The sequence below is a fragment of the Epargyreus clarus genome, unplaced genomic scaffold (genome assembly GCF_041222505.1).
Source record: "Epargyreus clarus isolate Ecla_fem2 unplaced genomic scaffold, WU_Ecla_fem_2.2 ptg000015l, whole genome shotgun sequence".
NCBI lineage: Eukaryota > Metazoa > Arthropoda > Insecta > Lepidoptera > Hesperiidae > Epargyreus > Epargyreus clarus.
Window position 1 is genome coordinate 13,394,704 of NW_027332223.1, and position 23,867 is coordinate 13,418,570.

Genomic DNA, 23,867 nt, shown 5'->3' on the forward strand with positions numbered 1-23,867 from the left:
CATCAAACTTGAACACGTGCGGCGCCGTTACCTGCGGAGTTGAACCGCCAAGGATTTTGCCATCAATTGTTCTATACAAATATTTATTATATATACTGTAAGTGGGTTTTAATATTATTGTCAATATTGTTTTTGAACACATAAACTTATCTAACTGCACTCATATTTGGTAATTAAATAAAACAAGGTTATATTAAAAGAAATAACATTTTACTTGTTCTTACAGCTTCGATCGCCACGTCTATGTACAGCTTGTAGGACATGCACATCATTCTTATGCCATTCGCAAGCTATAAACTATGCTACAAATAAAAATAGTCCTTCGTCTCTATCAGAGAAAAATCACTACTACACTCTGTTTTATTTACAATATTTACATCTACTACAAATAATTCAAAAACACTTATTTCATAGGCTTCATTTCATGATTGGCTCAAAATTTCGAATCGTTGTCTATAACATTTGGATACGAAACTCCGCTAGGAGGCCGGTAGTATATTTCACCACGCTGAGTCTGCGCATCATTTACGTACTAGAAAAGGACCAAAGGTGGGACCTACATTGATCAAAGGGGAGTAGGGATCTTTGATTCGGTTACCTTCGATAACATGGGGGCGGGAAGGTCCGAATGGTGATTACGTCCGCAAAATAAATATAATTTTACTAGATTCTAATCTAGCAAGCTAACAAAATAAGATACAAATTTTAGTAGACACGCTAGTTGGGAAATAGTGAAATTGTGCTTACATAATACTTCAATGACGGCGTAATACCTGACTGAGGAAAGAGCAAATAAACTAAGAGAATAGTTTAAATGATAAGTTACAACATTTGTATTCAACTGTTCAGTGTAGTCGGTGTCGGCGTGGACCTACCCGCGGACGTCACGCATACAAGTGATATATTACAGAGGAACACACTATCAAACTGCTGACTCTCTCAGAAGTAAAGATATTCGTATGAATCGACATGAAACTACTCTCACGAATCTTGAGCTTGAGACCTAGTTGTTAGTGGCGTATTCAATTAAATAATCCTACACTTCTTGCTGTTCCTTTTTAAACTTTACAAAACGAAGATATCTCTTTATATCTGCTTGTTTCAACTGCATAAAAAATAAGTCTAAAAAACTGATACCACTGCTAAAATTGTAAAAGTTACTTATATCATCTTAAGTATGACTTAAGTGTTATATGCGGAGAAACATAGTTTCTTTCACATATAACATGCACATTAACTTCAATCTCTAGATTCGCGACTTCTACACTACTTAATCCTGGAATACCTTTACACACTCACGACTCAGGTTTTACCATCAGTAAAATTATCTTAGTTTTTTAATGTCAACTTAAAATAGGACGAACATTGAGTCGACACATAAAACATTTCTCGACAAAACACAAAACTGACTCATGAACGACATTAAAAAGATGTCAATTGCCTATAAATAATACTGTGTACTTAAATCATTGTATTTATTCATACATCATATTCGAGATATCTTCTAAAACAACATTATATTCGCTAAAAATCGCAGAGACATCATAATAAAAATAAATAGCCTAATTTCAGTGAAAATAGAAAATATTGTATCTGTAAATCTTTCAGTTTTAAATACAGTGCATCGCATTTATACAGCAAACTAGAAATAGTGATTGGACTTAATTTATAATTGCTTGAATCCTATATAATATTTACAAATTTATCTGTTAACCTATATATATTTATGTCTAAGGATAAAATAGGAGAACACCTGTGGTAACGACAGGTTAATTTGTATTCATGTTGAAGTTTAAAATTGTTATTGTTATTTCATACAAAACAACTTCAATAAACTAAAAGTGTAACTAGAGAACACGTAATAGTTGACATAACTGAGATTAAAATCATTCTTGACCTCTTGGCTTTTTGACTTTTGCCATTCTCATGTTTTTTCCAGCATCAAATAATTCATGATGTGCAGGTCTGAAGTACACGAGATATTACAAAGCATGTTAGCTTGTTACTAAGCAATCATTACACAGTTTCTATCCATCAAAGGAGATATGATGGCTGGTATCCATTTAAAACAGTTCATGTGGTCATCTTACTTAGTGACAGATTTAGTTTGCTTTTTACTACATTATTTGAGTAACAAACTCCAAATCATAAACAATAAAACTGGTCAAATGCAAGTCAAAATAATGACGGCTTTAACTAAATCTTGTATCTAAATTATCATATAGGGTTAATTTAAAAGAAAACCTTATGCAATGAGGCTCTTAAAACATCAAACACTATTATCAAAACGACATCTAGACATATATTAGATTGTCATGCTTACACACATGACACGAAAAACAGCTTACATGAGAGGAAAGGTATATTTTGTTTCTATGAAACTATTGGAAGAGAGTGGCACTCATATGGACCAGATCATGTGGCCACTGTGTGACAGGAAAAGGGCCCCTACTGTATACTATGGATTTGCCTTATAATGTAACAAATGCGACTCTTGTCCTAAGTAGAAAAATAAATGATCAATACATTATTTAATGAATATCAATAAATTCATTTAATGATGAAATTGTTTCCTATGCGTATTAAAAATATTGTCATATTCGATAAACCAATGAATTTAAGACATTTATAACACTATAATGAACCTTCTGTAGAGGTCTAAATATTGATCTAAAGATTCCGGGTTCTATCCATGGCTAGGCAAACATTTAAATAAGGACTTTGGATTTGTGTTCTCCGTTCCAAACCTCTATGAGTGTTCCAAAATGGCTATTTTACTACTGACATTGACTCTTTTAATAAAAGTTTCTATTTCCATAATATATAAATCAAATATAGTCACTATATTGTATCCTACTCATCACGAGTTCACATATTCCTATACAAAACACTTGTGTCACATCAAAAAGACTTTCACAATTTCACTTCATTTCACAATCACTATACATTGTTAAAACACGCCACACTTCATTCTGTTTGACTTCACATCTCTTTGACTTGTAATACCCACATTGCTTTAACTTTACTAAATGTTGCCACTATAACCACACTATCCTTATTCTTGAATGGTCACATACTGGCCTTTAGCACTTCACTAGTTGTCATGACGTCAGCCACACTTTCAAATAGTGTTCTCTCTGTCCATAGACAAATACACACAGTATCTTCAAGTGAACAGCTCAGCTCGTCGAAGCCAATTATTATTCTCAGTGTTCTTTCCATCCACATAGGTTACACTAATCAATTTCAAGGACGTCCATTATGGGCGCCCCGAGCGGCCGCTAGTCTGCCTCCTCGGGCGGGCGGCGGTACACCGGCCCGAACTTCGCCATGTACTTGCGCACGAACATCTTCGCCTTCGATCGCACCGAGTCTGTCACCACCAGCTCTTCGACAGTGCGGCAGTGTTTCAACTCTTTCAGCATCACGAAATGTGTTAACTGGAAAGAAAATATTTTGTTTTTACTACTGAAATTATGAAAAGACATGACAAACATAACTCTATAATTCACAAATCATTATAACTTCACAGATTAAAATGTATTTTTTTAATTTTATATTATAAAATATAATACAATATCAATTGAGCTCTTAATGTCCTTTTCTCATCCTTCTCATCATCTTTTCCCGTATCATATTGTCTTATTAGGCGCAAATTCTTAATATTTCAAAAGTAGGGGAGAGAATCCCTGACACAAAATGAAAATACCATTTACTTCTCTCTGCTTAAATTTTATTTAAAAGTAAAAAGTAATCATTATAAATACTTTCGTCAACTTCATTACGAAATGAATTTTGTTGTAATAACTCCAACTCAAATCTACACAAATTCTTAGTATACAAGAGCACCGACCTTCCTCGCCAAATGTTTGAAATCCGCCGTGGACGTAATCCTTCCGGCGGGCGCGTCCGAGTGCCTGTAAGGGTTGAGGTGTTGCACCATGACGCGGGCCATGCTGCAGCGGAACTGCTCCTTAATTCTGCGCGCCGCTTCCTCAGGGTCCACGGGTACCGCGGGTACGGGCGCCACCACGGGCACGGGCGAGGGCGCAGCGACCGCGAGCGAGGGCGAAGCCACCGCGGGCGGCGGCGACTCCATCTGCGGGGATGTTGCTGCCGCCAGCGCGGACTTCTCGCTCGCGTCGTCCGAATCGTCCGTATCGCTATCTGACTCGTCGAGTTCTACCAGCTGTAAATTAAAATGTTAACCTAAATATGGGTTTGAACAACGTTACAAACATGTCTTATCTCTCAAGCTATAACTGGCCACACAGACATTTTTTTTTTATTATGGTGAGCGGTTTCTGACATAAAACATACAAACAGTCACGCGTTATTGACTTGGCATAACAATAATAAAAATACGAATATCTGTAATGAATCTATTCCTCTATTAAGCCTCCTAGGTCTCTATTGTACTGTGGAATATGACGTCATTGAACAAAATAAGGCCATTTTTTCGTGTTAACTGTAAAACTAGACAGTAGCATTTCACGCGGTAATTTCTTAACGATGTCAGTTCAGGCTCAATATCCTGAACTGACATCATTAAGATACAGTGGAATCAGTTGGAATTATAAACAGCACGCAAACCTTGAGATCTCTATTAGTGAGCTCCTTGCCGCGGCGGTGGCGCGCCGCAGCCAGCAGCCTCACTTTCTGCAGCAGCTTCTCCCGCCGCCGCCGCAGTTTCTCCTTGGTCTGTTTGTATCGCTTTATTTCCAACCTGCCAGCTAGCTTGTCCTCTTCGGTACGTGGCTGCATAAAAAGTAAACGAATAAAATGCGATATGAAACGGTGGCGCCGCCCCGTGGCGTAATCAAGAAACGTTGTTTCAATATAAAAACTTACGTAGATATATCGCCGTTTTTGTGCAGGCTGCTTCCATTGAAAGATAGAAAGTTATTTAAAATATGCATTTCCGCCTCGCAAAAATTTTGCCTATATAATTGCCCTGACATATTTTACTGATTGAATAACTGTGATATAATATGTAAGCCCTAAACTTTTTTGGCTGTAAAATAATCTCAATACATTTGATGTAAACTATTCGCCCGACAAAGATGACGAATGTAGTGGACATTACGGCTGGATCATACACTCAATTAGGAATCGCATCGTGAGTCGTGACACGTTGCGACATCATGCCGTTGTACAGTCGTAAAGTCACGACGCCGTAAAAATTCTTGATGCAATCCTGTGGTATTTTTTTGTGATTTCTGTAACTACTACAACAACTAAATTTAAGTTTCTCCAAACCATGAATTTCATCACGATTTTCATGACGTCATGATTTTTTAACCGACTTTTTAATTTTCAAATTCCATAGCATTTAAAAAAACAATGTCCATCTTTACATGCGGGCGGAAAGCTAGTATGTAGCACGAACCATTGCCATATAATATAAATGCAATACTTCAATATAAACTACCTAGCATTATCTATACTCTGCATTATAATTAAAAAAAAGCGTAATAAAATAGAGACACTTACACTAATAGGTCTCTCTGAGACAAGACCTGGTCTTCGTTTGCGTGGCCTCACGGTCAGCAAGGCGTGATCGGGTATTAAACCATTATGCGGTTCATCTTTTATCACTGTCAACAGAAATATTTTACCAATACAGTTAACATACATTGAAATAGTAAAGTCCGTGACAAAGTTCCGGTACGCTCTAAAGTTGTTGCACGCTGGAGTAGTCAGAGAGCCAATGCGGTCGAACACAACCACAAGCATATACTCCGTAGCGACGTAAGGGCACACTAACGCAGCTATGTACCCGCAGGCTGTCTTTGTCCCGCTAATATCTACAATTTGCTGTTGCGAAGCGACTCATTTCTATATTCAGAACGGACTAGAAGTTTGCCGCGGACTCTACATCTATAATCATATATTTCAATCGGAGAACATATTACCTTCGTATATTCCATTGACTCCTTCAACAAGTTTCCCTTTCGCTTGGCGTCGGATAACAGCAGTGTCCAGTGCACTCATCGGTTGCTCTGTCTCATCCTCTGAAGAACTGTCTCCTAAAAACAAAAGAATAGTTACAAACATATTTTACGGAAAATTGATCTTTCCCTATTCTATTTTTAAAAATGGTGTGTGATGTCGTAGATTTGAATGTGGTAGAACCCTTTGTGATTCAACTCTGGCGGCACCACCGCCACACCTATTTCTGCCTAATAACAATAGTCAAGCGCTGCTGTGTTCTGGTTTGAAGGGTATGGTATGGAGACATACTTTTCCGAGGCATTCTAGCTTAGTCCACAGAGATACTGACGCATCTGTAGCTGAGCTCAAGTATGAAACTAATCTTATCTGGAGTCGATTACAGATATCACAAGCTACATACCATCAGGTGGACTGCATTGTCGTCTGTTACTCCGATATTATTAAAAACGCCCTCTGAGGGCATCGCATATTGCCTATATTTTCTTGTAAGTTGTGTGTATTTTGCAAAAAGTAAATAAATAAAAATAGTTATGCATAGCGTGGGACGGGGTGTACCGGGGTGCGGCGGGGTGGGCGGGGTCCAGCGCGGCTGCCGCAGCTTCACGTGGTAGTGGTGGTGGTGTATAGTGTGGGGCGGGGTGTACCGGGTTGCGGCGGGGTGGGCGGGGTCCAGCGCGGCTGCCGCAGCTTCACGTGGTAGTGGTGGTGGTGTATAGTGTGGGGCGGGGTGTACCGGGTTGCGGCGGGGTGGGCGGGGTCCAGCGCGGCTGCCGCAGCTTCACGTGGTAGTGGTGGTGGTGTATAGTGTGGGGCGGGGTGTACCGGGTTGCGGCGGGGTGGGCGGGGTCCAGCGCGGCTGCCGCAGCTTCACGTGGTAGTGGTGGTGGTGGTGTATAGTGTGGGGCGGGGTGTACCGGGTTGCGGCGGGGTGGGCGGGGTCCAGCGCGGCTGCCGCAGCTTCACGTGGTAGTGGTGGTGGTGGTGTATAGTGTGGGGCGGGGTGTACCGGGTTGCGGCGGGGTGGGCGGGGTCCAGCGCGGCTGCCGCAGCTTCACGTGGTAGTGGTGGTGGTGGTGTATAGTGTGGGGCGGGGTGTACCGGGTTGCGGCGGGGTGGGCGGGGTCCAGCGCGGCTGCCGCAGCTTCACGTGGTAGTGGTGGTGGTGGTGTATAGTGTGGGGCGGGGTGTACCGGGTTGCGGCGGGGTGGGCGGGGTCCAGCGCGGCTGCCGCAGCTTCACGTGGTAGTGGTGGTGGTGGTGTATAGTGTGGGGCGGGGTGTACCGGGTTGCGGCGGGGTGGGCGGGGTCCAGCGCGGCTGCCGCAGCTTCACGTGGTAGTGGTGGTGGTGGTGTATAGTGTGGGGCGGGGTGTACCGGGTTGCGGCGGGGTGGGCGGGGTCCAGCGCGGCTGCCGCAGCTTCACGTGGTAGTGGTGGTGGTGGTGTATAGTGTGGGGCGGGGTGTACCGGGTTGCGGCGGGGTGGGCGGGGTCCAGCGCGGCTGCCGCAGCTTCACGTGGTAGTGGTGGTGGTGGTGTATAGTGTGGGGCGGGGTGTACCGGGTTGCGGCGGGGTGGGCGGGGTCCAGCGCGGCTGCCGCAGCTTCACGTGGTAGTGGTGGTGGTGGTGTATAGTGTGGGGCGGGGTGTACCGGGTTGCGGCGGGGTGGGCGGGGTCCAGCGCGGCTGCCGCAGCTTCACGTGGTAGTGGTGGTGGTGTATAGTGTGGGGCGGGGTGTACCGGGTTGCGGCGGGGTGGGCGGGGTCCAGCGCGGCTGCCGCAGCTTCACGTGGTAGTGGTGGTGGTGGTGTATAGTGTGGGGCGGGGTGTACCGGGTTGCGGCGGGGTGGGCGGGGTCCAGCGCGGCTGCCGCAGCTTCACGTGGTAGTGGTGGTGGTGGTGTATAGTGTGGGGCGGGGTGTACCGGGTTGCGGCGGGGTGGGCGGGGTCCAGCGCGGCTGCCGCAGCTTCACGTGGTAGTGGTGGTGGTGGTGTATAGTGTGGGGCGGGGTGTACCGGGTTGCGGCGGGGTGGGCGGGGTCCAGCGCGGCTGCCGCAGCTTCACGTGGTAGTGGTGGTGGTGTATAGTGTGGGGCGGGGTGTACCGGGTTGCGGCGGGGTGGGCGGGGTCCAGCGCGGCTGCCGCAGCTTCACGTGGTAGTGGTGGTGGTGGTGTATAGTGTGGGGCGGGGTGTACCGGGTTGCGGCGGGGTGGGCGGGGTCCAGCGCGGCTGCCGCAGCTTCACGTGGTAGTGGTGGTGGTGGTGTATAGTGTGGGGCGGGGTGTACCGGGTTGCGGCGGGGTGGGCGGGGTCCAGCGCGGCTGCCGCAGCTTCACGTGGTAGTAGTAGGTGCGGCCGCGCGCGTCCTGCGCCGAGCGCCACTGCGACGGCAGCACCACCTCCTCGGGGCTCTCGTCCAGCGTCAGGTCGTGGCACGGATCCACGTTTTGTATCTATCAAAGATTACTTAGCTCAGCTCACCTTCTTTTATACATTTTGATGACACAGTTAAACCAAATAAAATCAAAAATATTTTATTCCAAATAGATTCTTTACAGAATATATCTACCGCAAGTTCACAAGGTATTGAGATATGAAAAATAAGGGGTGAAAGAAACAATTGAACTCAGCTTATTTATAACCTAAATTTTAAGTGACTATATAGGTCGCTATTATATCTGTTATTATATGTTTGCGAGAGTCAAGGGCTTTCTAATATAAAGTAAATTTTGACGAAAAGACACTCCCACTAATTTAGTAATTGACTGTAAAACACGCGAACTTATTAACAATGTAAATCTAAAGTCAGATATTTCTCAACTCCATATATTTTTATCTAATATAATACAGATATCTGTAAGTGTGTACGTACGTGTGCAGATTGGTCGAGCGAGCGCGGCAGAGCGGGCGGCGGCTGCGAGTACGGGGCGCCCATCGCGCCGAACACGTAGCCGCCCATCCCGAACCCGCCCATGCTCAGCATGCTGTTACAATACGAGAGTATTGTAAAGTATATTGATACGTAAATCATTTTAGATTCAGTGTATTCAGTTTAAAATAACTGGTATTGGAGCAGATATTGGCCAGTATGCAGTGAGTATATTATTTTAAGATTTTTTTACTATTATTACTATTATATTTTTATAAAACGAACTTCTAGGACCAATTCAAAAAAATAATTTTATTACGTTATTCATCATGTATTAATACGTATGTATTTTTAATTCACGAAGAAAAATAAGTAAGAACGAAGCAAGGTTTATTTTCTATAGTGCAGTATACTGTTATATTATATTGTAAAAATCACGTACTTATGCTGAGGCATGCAAAATTGTTGCGCTCCGGGGAAAGGCGGACAGAATCCGGGGGGTCCCTGATATTCCCCATTCGGTCCAATCCACTCCGGCGGTATGTCCTGCATCACGCCCGGCATCATGCCGGGGACCATGCCCGGCATCATGTTGTTGGTACCAGGCGCCATCATGTTGGGCGCGGACATCATGTTTGGCGCCAGCATGTTGGGACCGCCCATCATATTGGGGGCGCCGCTCATCATGTTCTGACCGTTGTTCATCATGTTCGGCCCACCGCTTATCATACCCGGTGGGAACATCTTAGAAAAAAAATGAAAAATGAAAGACGGGAATAATATATCTCAATTTAATATTAAAATATACAAAAAATGAAACGATTCTGGGATAGAAATGCCTACCAGTAACATAAGTGCATAAGTATCAGACTACCTCCTGGATTTAAGGTAGATAGATTTCGGATGTTTTACATGCAACATTTACTATTCACATCTACGTGCAACAATATTATGTATCCCCCCGGCACCCTCCGCTGCCCACTCTCGCCCACGGGTACATAGTTGCGTTAGTGTGCCCTTACTGTTGGTACGGTGTATATGCTTTGTTCGACTCCACTGGCTCGCTGACTACACCTGCGTGCAATAACTTCAGAGCGGAATAGCACTTTGGCGCGGGCTATATCAATGATACGCAACTGCATTAAATTAAATTAAAAAAAAAAAAAACAAATACGTCATCACCTGCGCGAACCCCTCCTGCGACCAGTACGGCGCGCCGCGACTAGGACGCCGCGGCCGCCGCCTCCAAGAACGCGTATTACACATGATAAGCACTGCACTAAATTAAAAAAAAATAAAATAAAAAAAAAAACAAAACCAGTGTCGTCACCTGCGCGAACCCCTCCTGCGACCAGTAGGGCGCGCGCGGCCACGCGGGCTGGTCGCGCGCGCGCCGCGACTCGTCCGCCGCGGCCGCCGCCTCCGCGAACGCGCGCCGCCGCTCCTCCTTGCTCATCGGGGGCACCGCCGCCAGCACGCGCTCGCTCAACCTGAGCAACACAACAACCGAATTAGTAATTTATTACGAATCATCCAGAAGTCGAAATTCAACCATAGATTTAATAATAACCATAAATTTTTCTTTTTATTTTTTTGGATAACACAAAGTATTTGTTACTAGCTACCAAACAAAAAAATACTAATAAAGTAAGTTCACTACTTCGAGCAACTGTGTAAAACTGCTTTTATTTTACGACGTGTGATAAAATATTAATGTGGACCATGCCATCATGCTTCTCCAAAGTAAAAAAGCCATTTCTTAAAGGTATATTCAGATACTCTACAAATTTTTAATGCAAGTTATTCATAAATAATTGAATGTAAGTTATAACCGAAAATAAGAGTAATCTATTCAGCTCACCTGATACTTCTTCTTCCTTCTGGGCTGCTTCTTCTTTTCCGTCTATCCCTATCGTCTCTATCCCTCTCCCGTTCCCTCTCTCGCTCGCGGTCTCTATACCTATCTCTCTCCCTCTCGCGCTCCCTGTCTCTCTCCTTCTCCCTCTCCCGTTCGCGCTCTCTTTCCCTTTCCCTCTCGCGTTCCCGCTCTCTATCTCTGTCCCTTTCCCTCTCTCTGTCCCTCTCCCGGTGTTCGCGTTCTTCTCGCCTGTCTCGCTCCTCCCGCCTCTCTCTGTCTCTGTCTCTCGTGCCGCTGGAGTCGGCGGCTCTACGCTCCACATTCGCTTGCCGTTCGTGCTCCTTCATTTGTTGTATTCGCTCCTTTTTGGGGATTTTAAATACCTCCTACAAATGTATAAGAAGTCAATCAAAGGCACATTTACACACGTATAATATAGTCAAAGTCAAAGTATAAAATCATAATACAAATTCTAACCTTTAAACTCGACCATCTTTCCAATAATTGGTTTGAGAGATCTTTGATTTTCTCCAACATGGCAAGGTTTTCTTTATTCTTCTCTGCAATGGCCGCCGTATCTTGTGGCGTTCTATTCGGCAAGTCTATGGGCAAACCTGAAACAGATATTAATGTGTAAATTACAGCTATGATCTCTTACATTCCAGTTTAATCTTCTGTGATCCGATGTATTCCACTATGAGAATCATATCCTACATCAAAATCTGCAGTTGCATACATGAGATTATATGCAAATTTTTGTTCTTAAACTTAAGCAAATGTCTGCCCTTAAACTAAGGCGTTAACTTCTATTTCATAATAATATGATGAGCAATCAAGAAGCTTTGCTGTAGTGATGATAATTTAGATTTTCTTTTATCCTGACACCAAGATTTGTATAGCACTATGTGAGCTGTAAACTTTTGACTGAAGCAACAACAGTTAACATTTTACAATGTTCCAGATATAGTCACATACCAGTAGACTCATCAATAAACACGGGCGGTTCGGCGGGCGGCACGTCGCTGCAGCTGAGCCAGCGCTCCACGATCGTGAAGAAGCGGCTCTCCTGCACCATCGTCTTGTTGGGGATCGGCAGCCGGTCCACCGTCTGGAGCATTTCTAGCCTGCAACAATAATTTACGTATTGATTGGCGGAGAAATGACGCACCATGTACACGTAGGTTTGTATTTAATTCGATAGTGGCCTTATACAACATCTGCTGGAACAAGGAAACTGGGAGGGTTATATAAGACACTACAGCACATAATAGTTATAAATAAATGACACTTTCTACACTAAAAATCCCAAACTAGGATTATATTAATAGTCTCCTCCCTCATCCCCAGTGTGCGTGAACCACATGACGACTCCCGCATTTTTATAGGACGCTTGGATACGTAAGGAAGCTCTTAAATGAGCCTATGCGCGGCGCGTCTTTACGCGGACCACCGTGTACGATTACCCACTCGTTACGCAAGAAAGTTCCAGAACGTACTTGAAGTCAAGAGGCGCGTCGGTGCACCACGGCGCCAGCAGCCTCAAGCCGCGATAGTCGAGGAACAGCCGGCGACACGGTAAATCCGCGTCACACAGCAATCGCAGTAGTACGGTCTGCGCGCGGCACGTCTTCGCGACTACCCACTCGTTACGTAAGAAAATTCCAGAACGTACTTGAAGTCAAGCGGCGGGTTGGTACACCACGGCGCCAGCAGCCTCAAGCCGCGATCGTCGAGGAACAGCCGGCGACACGGCAGGTTCGCGTCGCGCAACAGACGCAGTAGCGCGGTCTGTACTCGGACCAACGTACTTGTCTACGCACTCGTTACGTAAGAAAGTTCCAGAACGTACTTGAAGTCAAGCGGCGCGTCGGTGCACCACGGCGCCAGCAGCCTCAAGCCGCGATAGTCGAGGAACAGTCGGCGACACGGCAGGTCCGCGTCGCGCAACAGTCGCAGCAGTGCGGTCTGCGCGCGGCGCGTCTTCGCGCGGACCACCGTACGCGACAGCCGCAGCGTGTGGCTCTGGTTCTTGATGCCCGTACGGTTGAGCACCTCCAGGTCCTCTTCGATCTACAAATGAAAATATCTTGAAATCGATTCAAATTAAATAAATAAATATTAATACATTATCGTTTTTTTTTCATTTCAGTGGTTTTTCCAATTTTATTAGAGTCAGTCACGAGCTTGAACAACAGCTGCACATTAAATGTATAACACATTTATGTGTGTAATTACAATATAGTAATTTTTTTAGCTTCAAATCCACCCTAAATTATCTTAATCTACCTCGAAGTGGATAACCATTGATACACATCCAAAATGGAGTAATGGAGGGTATGAGTGTCATCAAACCAACGAAAATGCTTAAACTTCTTGATCGAACGACATTAATTCATTAATTAAATCATTTTATTGATAGAAAATTTAACTCTGAACTAAGTACAAAATTATTATAAAACCAAGTTACTAAAGCTATAAATAACTCACATCCGCATCTTGAACCAGGTCTGGTGCTTGTGGCTTGTATTTCCTCTGCTTCCTGGGTTTCCGGACGATGGACGGTTGCTCCACCGACGCGTCAGTCACTCTCGACTCTTCAGACGACTCCGTCGCGCCAGACTTGGAGGTAGACACGTCTTCCTCCTCCTGATGCAAACAAAAATAATGAGAACACGCACCTACCAAACAAAAATACTGATATGAAAGAACAAGACATGTGGTTGTATCACTACCACAATTTGTATTTCGTCTTGTGACAGCAGCATGCGCAATTTACTAGGACGCAACTATGCAACTATAGGATGCAAATATGAGATAGCATCCAAAACTACAGCCTTATAGAGGTGCTATCATCTTTCATATCACCATAACTAAATCATTTAGTCTTATAATACCAGCTTGCAATGAGTACAATTATTATTTTACCTCGTAGTAATTGCACGTCGTAACAAAAAAGTATACAGGCGGCATAAACGTGAACATTTGGTTCAGTAGTGCCATTATTCCCCCATCGCAGTCGTAACTACACTGGACAATATGATACACACGAAAAAATTATGCCCGATCGAGAACAACGACAAAAGATCTGTTTAAAATAAATAAAAAAGGTATTTGCGTGTCCACTCATGCAATGCAAGCTTGTTTTGTACTGCCATGAATTATTCCAATGATTTCAATGTTTTTCAACAGAAATTACATTGAGACCGATGTGATCTGATAAATTATGCATCCGCGATGTATGTCTACGACGAACGGTCGATATTGTGTCAGGGAAAATGTACTTCACAACAAATAACATACACGTCTTTCGTTTGAAATAAGTATGCAAATCACCTGTCAATTTATCATTACGGACATAGAAAATAGTAGACACGAGCTAAAAAAAATATTGCATCATTTCGACGCTGGGAATCGAACCCGGGAGCTTTCGTTTTGCAGATCAATATGGTGACCACTACAGCACAGTACAGTCATGTAAATCTACAATATGTACCTAATTTTTATACCTGTTCCATAAATAAGACACATCTCAACTACATTTTATAATTTTCTATTTCCTCTATTTTATATCACATTAATCTCAACAACATTTTATATTACTCCCACTACCTCCCCATTACTCCTTTGCCTAGCGCTATACTATCCCTTGTTTTGTATTCAACCTCAACAACATTCTACAATTATCTCTCTTTGTATCATATAAATCTAAACAACATTACAGTGTTTCCTACCTCCTCAAAATCATCATCATCCGAATCCGGTTCAGCACCGATCCAACCGCGGCAGTTGTCCGCGCCGCAGTAGCACCGCTGCGCCACCTTACTGCGTGCATACAACCGTTACACACTCAATTATCACCAACACTACCTGGAACCGGTCACAGAACCCTGTGCCTATATAGTGTAAATATATATAAAAATAATTAATGTTATATGTAAAAACATTGAGACAGTAATTAAACAAGTAAAAAAAATCAGAATGTTTATGCTACGTGCAATCAAAGATACACTCAGATATACAAAGAAAGCAGAGACACACATAGTACAGACAAAAATTCTACAAAGTCTTAATTAAAAAAAATAAAACAATATAAAAAATAAACAAAGAACAATTTGCGGTCTTTTCCCTTTGGGGAGGATTTTAAATCATAATTTCAAAAAACAAAATCATAAACCAAAAACATAACTAAATAATAACTCACCCAAACCTCTGAAACTGGTAGTCGAACGTGATCTCTTCCCCGTGGGCGATGTCTCGTTTGCTGAAGAACCCTATCCTGAGCTCTCCGTTCACCGTCCACTTCTGTGTCTCCGCGTTCGGTTCGCACGAGTGGTTGATGAAGCGCGATATGTTGCCCTTGACGGTCGCGTCGATCACCGTGTCGCCCTTCAACGACATGAAGTAGTGGTGGAGGTTGTTGTCGTCGGAGTACGCCTGTGCCCGCTTGTAGAACTGCTCGTAGTCTAACACTTCCCCGACGTACTCCATTAGGAATTCACCTCTGCGAAAAATATTATATGTATTTACTAGCTGACCCGGCAAATGTTGTGTTGCCATATAAATAAAAAAATGTTAAGGGTGAACAACCCTTATCATTTAGGGGTATGAAAAATAGATAGTACCTACTAAATATGCATATAAAATTTGGTGAAAATCAGTAAAGCCATTTCGGAGGAGTACGGTAACTAACATTGTGACACGAGAATTTTATATATAACGTGTTTCCTACGCAATTCATTCGAAAATACGTTATATGTATTTGTGTAATAAATACCCACTCGGAATTAAATAGGAACTTTTTTTGTTTTCAAAACTACTACAACGCACCTAATTTTAAGTCTTATTCTACCTAATATCGATCACAGATGTGTAGCTGTCAGTGAGAACTAAGTTGGAAGACCTATGTTTAGTATTTTTCTGTCTAAAGTCTATCATATATGGGCAACTTATTTCTGCCTTACGTATGGTAACTAATTAAGCAGAAACAAGTGTGAACGTAGTGTCGCCGCATTGGCATCAAAATCTATCAGCTTTAAACTTTAAATTTCACATTATCTCTATGAATTAGTAAACAAAGTTGCATCAGAATCGTTACACTGACAATTCATAAAGACATCTCTGTTGATTTGGCAATTAAAGATGTGTTGCCTATTTTATCAAGTGTCCTCGGTAGCAGTACGAGTGGGCGTGCCGCGTTAGTAGTGACTCGACAGATTTTAGACTTTATTGTTAAGAAGCATAGAGCTATCAAGGAACTTCAAGGCTCGCACTCATCACTATCATTATTATGTTGGTGTAATATGAGGTTATGAGATGGTATAATGTATACTTATTTCGTTACTAAGACTTTGTACTAATAATATCTACTACTACATGCTAGGAACTTAAATCTTTACATGATTAGATTAACTATAAATTCAGTAGCAAGTTGCTAATAGCGCTGAAAATATACAAAACGTTTTTCCTGCCTTAAATGTTGTTATCTACAAATTAATTACTTTATTTATAACTAATTAATATTAGTTTATGTGCTACATTTCGCGTAGCAATCTTCTCTACAGTTGAAAAACATAGCAACTATGAAAAAAATGAAGCAAATATTTCAAGCAACATGTGTTATTAGTGCATTTGCAAATGCTCATTTATGATCATTATTGTAACTTAATACTTGTGTTATACAGTATGATTATTGAAATAAGATATGTTATATTGAAAACTCCATAAATAATTAAATTCAAGGTTGAAAGCAAATGCTTGGCAAATGATATTTGATGCTAAAAGGAGAACCAAATAGGATAGACATATTATTTCCAAATATTTACTAAAAATAGGGACTATATTACACTATATCGCAATGCAAAATATACAATTCATAAAATTTGTTTCAATTAAGTACAAATTATTGTTAAATATGATTGGAAATGAAAAAGTCAAATAGGATAGATATAAATGATAAGATTACTTATAAAACCAAGTGCTATTTAGGACTGTCAAAATCATGTACAACTACATTCTTACCACTTTATAACATCAAAAAAATAAATTTAAGACCAAGATTTTTGAGTCCCAGCTTTAAAACTCCAAATGCAATATGGCATAGCATGTTAATGATTCAATTTAACAATGTGCTAGTAGAAAATATCTCTTAACTTACGATGGTATATCCTCAGAGGCTTCCACTCCACATCCCTTTTTATCAGCATAGAATACTCTTAAGGGTCCATTCTCCATCTTCTGAAATCTTCTGTTGGTACACCTCTCCCCTACTGGACATCTGGAGTTACTGAAAATACACAATACATTTGTATTTCTAAGTTAATTAATTTAGTTTTTAGTAAATTATGTACCTATTATTTCCATGTTTGTTCTTCAATATACAAATATAGTAGTAAATACACAATGTACCAGAAGTTTTTAGCTTTACATAGTACCTCTAATAGGCTGACAAATCCCTCATTGAAAGTTTAGTAATGTACTCAGAAGCACATGTATACAATAAAATACTATGTTGAAATTACAGAAAGATGCAGTTTGTTTTATTTGCAGAAATAAATAAATTAAATAATAATTTGTTTAACATTTAAGTTAATACTTTTAATATTTAATTTGAATCTTTAGATCATAGAAAAATCATTGAATGTTTTGAAAATATTATCAAATATGTAAACATTCTAACAAAGTTATTTAGCAAACTAAAATCTTACTAACTCTGGTTTTTAAGTAAACCTCATAGCTATGTTGCAAATCATGTCTTTCCAAAGAAAACATACAAAGCTGTTAAAAGTAAAACAAAGTAGTAGTTCAATAAGCAACTTACCATTCTATCATAAGTAATCTATTGAGACAATCTTCCCCGCAGGCCAGTTCCCCACGTTCTAACTCTTCTTTGGTCATAAAACAGTCACATATCATCTTCTTAGTCTCCTTGCTAATCATTCGTTCACACAAATACTCATTTTCATCCAGATGCTCATACTGATTCATTCTTTCTTCAATTATCCTATCGTACGCCTCTTTGCTCAAAGGAACCGTGGGCTGTTCCTCTTTCAGTGCTTCTTCTAACGGAGGTAGCCGCTGTGGCAAGTTTGGACTAGCTAATGGAGAAATAGCTGGGGAGTTTGCCCCCATTTCTAACTCACTAGACCTACGCCAGCGAGACTTTACCTTCACAGGCATCTCAGAAGGCACAGGGAAGGGTAAGGTACTTGTTGAAGTATTCAATTCTGTAGGTTTCTCCTGACTATCTGAACTCAATTCTTCCAATTTCAACTTTGTCTGTGTTATTAATGCTTTTTTCAATGGTGTTTTGACTAAACCATAACCTTTTGTCTTTTGTTTCATATTACTAATAGTTTTTATACGATTAGACCTTCGCACTACAGTTGGAGATGACTCAGATGAATCATTTGAGTTGTTCTGATTTTGTTCTGTAATTCTAGAGGAATTACTGTCATCTGAAAGAGTTGAACTTGGTGTTATGCTCGGATCAGGCCTACATAGATCTATATACGGGATATCTGGAGTGGTACAGGATGGTGTCCTTGCATAACTTATATCAGAAAAGTCCATAGATGAACTCCCTTGAGTATCAATTGGTGTTGATAGGTTGAGTTTAGCAAAATGGCTCTGGAAATCAGTATCCTGTTTTTTATTATCTGCATCCTCAATTGTAATATTTGGGTCAGCGTGCATTTGGTCCTTTGGACTCTCTATGTTTATATTATAATAAAGCTCCTGATTATCGTCCTCCACTATTTGTACAACAGTTATCACTTCATCATCACCATATGCAAACTGGTCTTCTAATGGAATGTCTGGGTTCTGATTTTCCATCTCCTTCTCTTGCACTGTATTTTCTTGCTGCTCCTTTTCTTCGGACAATTTTTCCTCAGGTACTGTGTGTTTAGATGTAGAACTAGAGTTGGTTTCTGTTGTGTCATTACACTGGAGTTCTAGCTCTGTCTTAATAGGAATATCCGGCATTGGTTCCAATGTTGGTGCAGGTGATATATCTCTGGAACTAGTTTGCAATGTGTTTGTAACAACACTTAATGGACTTGGACAAGCTGCGCTGTTAGAGTCAGAGGGGGTGTCCAAGGCAGCATTTGAGTCAGACTCGGAACTGGCACATGGATCAACAACCCTTATTTCTATGCTGCTATTGGTTTCACTATCACTACCCACTTCATACTTTTTAGTAAATGTTTCATCGTTGTTAAATAAGCAGCGGTACTTGCCGAACTTCTTGTGTAGCGCTACGGTTGGCGTGAGGCTGAGACCAGGTTTTGCGTTCTGATTATCGGAGCTTTGGTTCGCAGGCGGAGTTTCACATGGGGTCTGATTATCACTTGTAGCGTTAAGATCTTCTACAGCTACATCTGCGTCTTTATCGGCGGTCGCAGATTCAGCGTTCGGTGGCTCGAGAGGCACAGAGGACTCGCCCTCGACCGCAGCGTTCTGGCTGTCAGTCTGTTTCCCGCGTCGCGTGGAACGGCGCGATGGAACTTTGCTTGTTGGTTTTCTTCTCTTTGCCATTGTAGTTTAACACAGTAACAAACAACCTGAAAAAATTATACCTCAGTGACAATTGTTGTACGAAACATGCTTGGGCTCGCAATGACCTCCTTCTATCATAATATATCATCTGTCATTGTTACAAAGTTGTATATTAGCGTCCGTAAATAAATGGGCGACTTAATTATCTGTCGAGTGTGGTATAACGTAAACGGATCTGCTGGTGAAGTGCTAAATACTGGAAATATATTTTACGGAGTGAGAGTTTACGTAGCGTAGCCACCGGTTCGATGCACACAAAAAATATTTTCGCACTCGTATGTAAATCTTCGTACATACCATTACTTTCTGGTAGGTTGTTTATGCTTTTTATTTATTTTAAAACTATAAATAATACAAAACTCTGTCACAAATAAATCAAATGTGTTGTAAGCGAAGCTACTTCATTTTTCTCTAGTCCATTACTTTACTTTTAATAATGGCATCCATCCATCATACATAAGCATAGAGTAAAACTGAAAAATATGCAATATTATTTGATGAATGTTTAAAGAATATATAATTCTGGTATAAAAAAATTATAAAGGTTTTTTCATAAGTAAATGTTTAATTTTAATATTTAAGTAATAAAAACTCATAAGCAAAGACCGCAGCGGAATACTGGCAACACTACTACTTCTGTGCCTAAACCCACCATTACGAATTTACGAACCATGCCCAACATAAGCCAACATTACCATCGCCAGCATATTATAATACCAGAATTTTGCAGTATTGTTTCTTATTCACAGCGTGCAATCTAGTTTATACAACCATAGACAATAAAATACATTTCGTTTAAATGACGTCAATTTGTCATTGTCAATTGTCAAATCAATCTAAAGAACTTGAAAGAAGCTAAATATTAAATCTTGAAAGAAAAGCCGCATTGTATTATCTAAAAATTAAGGATTTGTGAGTAAATAAAAACAGTAGAGAAATGACTGAAGCACAGGAGGTAATTCATTGCTTTTGTATGGTTATAATACTTTTTAATCTTGAACATGTTCCACTTGCCGAAAGGACACGTCACACATAGGTTCAGTGTTTTTTAACGAACTCTTATTATTTCTACGTTATATAAAGCTAAACCACGTATATGTGGGTCTTTAGGCTGAAAATTGCTGCGACTTATTTAGAGTTGTATTTCTTTAACGTATATTTTATTTCACTTCTATGCACTGAAAGCGCGGTCACACTATTACATTGTATAATAAAAAAAAGCTTAAGTTCAAAATAAAATCCTACTGAAAATTTATTTTTTAAATACAATTAAAATTATATATAATACATATAGTCTAACAAGAAAATTACAGGTTGAAAACCATCATAAATGGTTAGCATACCTTGTGTATGGTCCTCTTGTTCTATGTGACTCCTTGTGCGTACTGTGTGCTACACAAGGAGTCTAGAAATATATCACAATAATCCGTAAGATTTTACCATGTAGTAAGCAAACCTTTTATTTATTAAAAAAATTAGGATTACATCTAATTTCATCTATTTTTTACTTCAATTAAACTATCTTACTTGTTGATATATATTGGATAGGTTAAGCCATTATAATAAATTAATCATTTTCTAACTTAATTTCCTATAGCTGAACTTTAAATAATAGTAAATACAGGTGTACAGGTTCTGATTTGAGTTTTAATTTTTCCAGGTTGTCAAGATCAACAAGTGGGATGGTGCTGCCGCCAAAAATGCTATTGATGATGCTATCAGAGAGGCAAGTATTATAATGTATCAGATTATTTATTCATTATAATTATTTTAAACAGGCTATAAAATAATGCAATTCTTTTATTTTTTGACTGTTAGTAAAAGTTCTATTGTATTACATTTATCTTAAAAATAAATGTTTTTTTTCTCCTAAACCATATACCATAATATGACAAAAAAATTGAATCTTAATTGGCCACACTTAATTAAATTTCTTCAAAAAGTTAGTTATTATTTTTTTATTAATTTGAATATAATTTTCTGTAATAAGCATATTATTTGATACATATTGTCACTGGAATGGCTAAAAGTCTAACATGCAATGTGGCCCTATTGCATATATATTATTTCCATCTTATATTTTATTGAAACATTGTGTACTCAAACATTAAGTATGCAAACATCTTTTTGTAGGTTTTGACTGGAGACTTGAAGTGCAAAGAGTCCTTTGCACTCATTGATGGCCGACTTTTCCTGTGTGCCCTTGCTGTCGGAGTTGCCCTGTATGCTCTACTCTGGGATTACTTATACCCATTTCCACAATCAAGGTAAATATTCAAAAAAATATTTTGATTATTGAAATATGCTTCACCCATCTAACAATATTGCACAAAAACTCTTTCACCTATAAAATTCTATTGTTGATATTTTATAATCTCACTCTATTTCTTTTTTAATATTTCATAGTTAGTAAAAAGATATCATACCTGCATTACATTACATTCTTTAATAAAAAATCGAAGTTGTAATAATTTCTTCCTGATAATTTCTGTAGTTACCCTCTCAAATCATAGAAATCTTAGTATGAAAGGGCAGGGTCCATTTTTTGAGGAGACTAATAATTTAAGTTCTTATATGTGACACAAATAATAACATGAAAAATTTACAATTTCTCATTTAATATGTATCTCAATAATATTTTTTTTTATATTTTACTTTCAGACTGGTTCTCATAATCTGTGTTTCTTCATACTTCATCCTGATGAGTATTTTGACATTGTACACAACATTTAAGGAAAAGGGCATTTTTGTTGTTGCCAAAGAAAAAGTTGGAAATAACCAGAGAGTGTGGGAAGCAAGCTCCTACGTAAAGAAGTAAGTGATTTATTAATGCTAGAGGCCTGGCCATATAGATGGCGTATTCTAGCGACGCACTAGGGCGTCTGCGCTAGAAGTAAATATTGACTGCTGAGTCGTATTGTACTGTATTACAAGTAAGCGGTCACACAGAGCGCGTACGCGCGTATAGTCCGCGTAAAAGTCCGCTTTGAATATAGAAACGAGTCGCGTCGCAATAGCAAATTGTAGATATTAGTGGAACGCAGACAGCGTGGGACCCCTCCCGGCACCCTGCTACCCGCTCTCTCCCACCGGCATATTGCTTGTAATTATGCCAACCACTTTAGGGCGGACTAGCAGTTTGACACGGACTATTCTCGTACACGAGTGCGTAATTTTCCCTTATATTGACGGTAGTATGCAAATTTGTAAAAAAAATACAAAGCTCGGCGCCAAGAACGCCTAACGTCGCGACAGACGTATCCATATGCGCTCTGTGTTACCGCTTAGTAGTAACTCAGTACAACCAGTGGCGGCGTAAGACCTAAATTATGTGGGCAAAATACATTTTGCAAACAGTGGCGGACTAAGCTCGTAAGCGGTCCGTGGCGGAAGGTGATTTTATTATACAAAATTACAGATATTCGCCGAGAAATACGTATTTCAGTGATAGGTACATTCTGGCGATTTTTTCTTTTTTTGTTGACCGCTAGAGGCGCGAGTCCCGCTGGATCACGTGTCCGTGGGTGGCCCACGTCGCCCACGCCTTACGCGGCCACTGAGTGCAACGCAAGTCTACACTAGAGCGCAGCGTCATAATTCACTTCTAGAGTTAACGTCTAGCGCGTGCTGTTTGATCCGGCTAAAGCTTTAAATTTTAACCACATTTTTTGATTTCCGTCTCCTATAGTTATTTTATATGTATTTGTTTTTAAGATTAAAGAAGATATCATGACAAAATCAACATATTCGTGAATTTTCTATGATGTTCTCACAGTTGTATTAAGTACTAATCCATAATTATGTGATTATTGGAGTATGTCTGATTTTACTCATTCTATACTGCGAACTATATATATTCTATTGTGAGAACTATATGTATTGTACGGTGTACCTAAGGTACATACAAATTAGAACTTATGGTTTGCCTTTTGTTCAATTTGTCAGTGTCCCTAAAATGTATGATTTAGTCTTTTAGTTCTAACAATTTGTTCTAATAGTGAGAAAACATTTTCGTATTGTTGATAAAAACATATAAGTAAACATTTTTGTCACAGACACGACGACAAATACAACTTGGTTTTGGTGATGCGCGACTCCACCGGCAAGAACCGCGAAGCCTCCATCAACAAGTCCTTCGCCAACTTCATCGACACCAACGGAACAGTTGTCCAGAATCTCGTACTTAACGAAGTCTCCAAGCTCTACAACTCGCTATCCTCTGAGAAGAAGGAAAAGTAATCTGTGTGTCTCTCTCTCTCACAAAGTTTTTTAGACTTAACATACTTAAGTGTAATTTCACAATAAAGTGGAGAAGTATCTGATTGAGTTGTTTTGTTTTATTCTGTGTGTATTTCATACCTTTATCTTTTACTTGGCCAGAATAGAGCGAGTGTTAGTTTCAGGTAGCTATGCTTTTTTCATAGTATTGGCAGTTCTAAAGTCTTTGAGTAAGCTACATTTGGTGATTTTAGTAAATACTTTTTACCAGCCCGCATTATAAGTATCATTACCAAATGCCTGCATTTCGCTTTTCTAAATGTGATTGTAATATTCTCTTCATGTAACATGTGAGTGCCATACAATCATACATAATAATACTTGGGTAATAATACATACATCACGACCAC

At 40.3% G+C, this 23,867-nt stretch overlaps 2 protein-coding genes across 3 annotated transcripts; one reads left to right on the top strand and one right to left on the bottom strand.

The window, feature by feature from the left end:
- Positions 1 to 188: 188 nt before the first annotated feature.
- On the bottom strand, positions 189 to 19,693 carry Set2 (SET domain containing 2). Of its 2 annotated transcripts, XM_073080971.1 has the most exons (19): positions 19,537 to 19,693; positions 17,501 to 19,244; positions 16,838 to 16,966; positions 14,885 to 15,184; positions 14,415 to 14,505; positions 13,171 to 13,329; positions 12,533 to 12,753; positions 11,659 to 11,807; positions 11,161 to 11,297; positions 10,687 to 11,069; positions 10,156 to 10,315; positions 9,268 to 9,569; positions 8,829 to 8,940; positions 8,244 to 8,409; positions 5,916 to 6,029; positions 5,494 to 5,597; positions 4,594 to 4,758; positions 3,854 to 4,189; positions 189 to 3,440 (listed from the first exon to the last, which is right to left on the bottom strand). In XM_073080971.1, the coding sequence occupies exons 2-19, from the start codon at positions 19,216 to 19,218 to the stop codon at positions 3,282 to 3,284; spliced, it is 4,905 nt and encodes a 1,634-aa protein (XP_072937072.1). In that variant the 5' UTR covers positions 19,219 to 19,244; positions 19,537 to 19,693; the 3' UTR covers positions 189 to 3,281. The 2 variants fall into 2 exon arrangements, with proteins under 2 accessions (XP_072937072.1, XP_072937073.1); XM_073080972.1 differs by lacking the exon at positions 19,537 to 19,693 and having other exon boundaries at positions 17,501 to 19,526.
- Positions 19,694 to 20,035: 342 nt separating this feature from the next.
- Positions 20,036 to 23,565, top strand: Spase25 (Signal peptidase complex subunit Spase25). Its single transcript, XM_073080973.1, has 5 exons — positions 20,036 to 20,194; positions 20,900 to 20,965; positions 21,373 to 21,506; positions 21,901 to 22,053; positions 23,295 to 23,565. The coding sequence occupies exons 1-5, from the start codon at positions 20,177 to 20,179 to the stop codon at positions 23,476 to 23,478; spliced, it is 555 nt and encodes a 184-aa protein (XP_072937074.1). The 5' UTR covers positions 20,036 to 20,176; the 3' UTR covers positions 23,479 to 23,565.
- Positions 23,566 to 23,867: the final 302 nt, after the last annotated feature.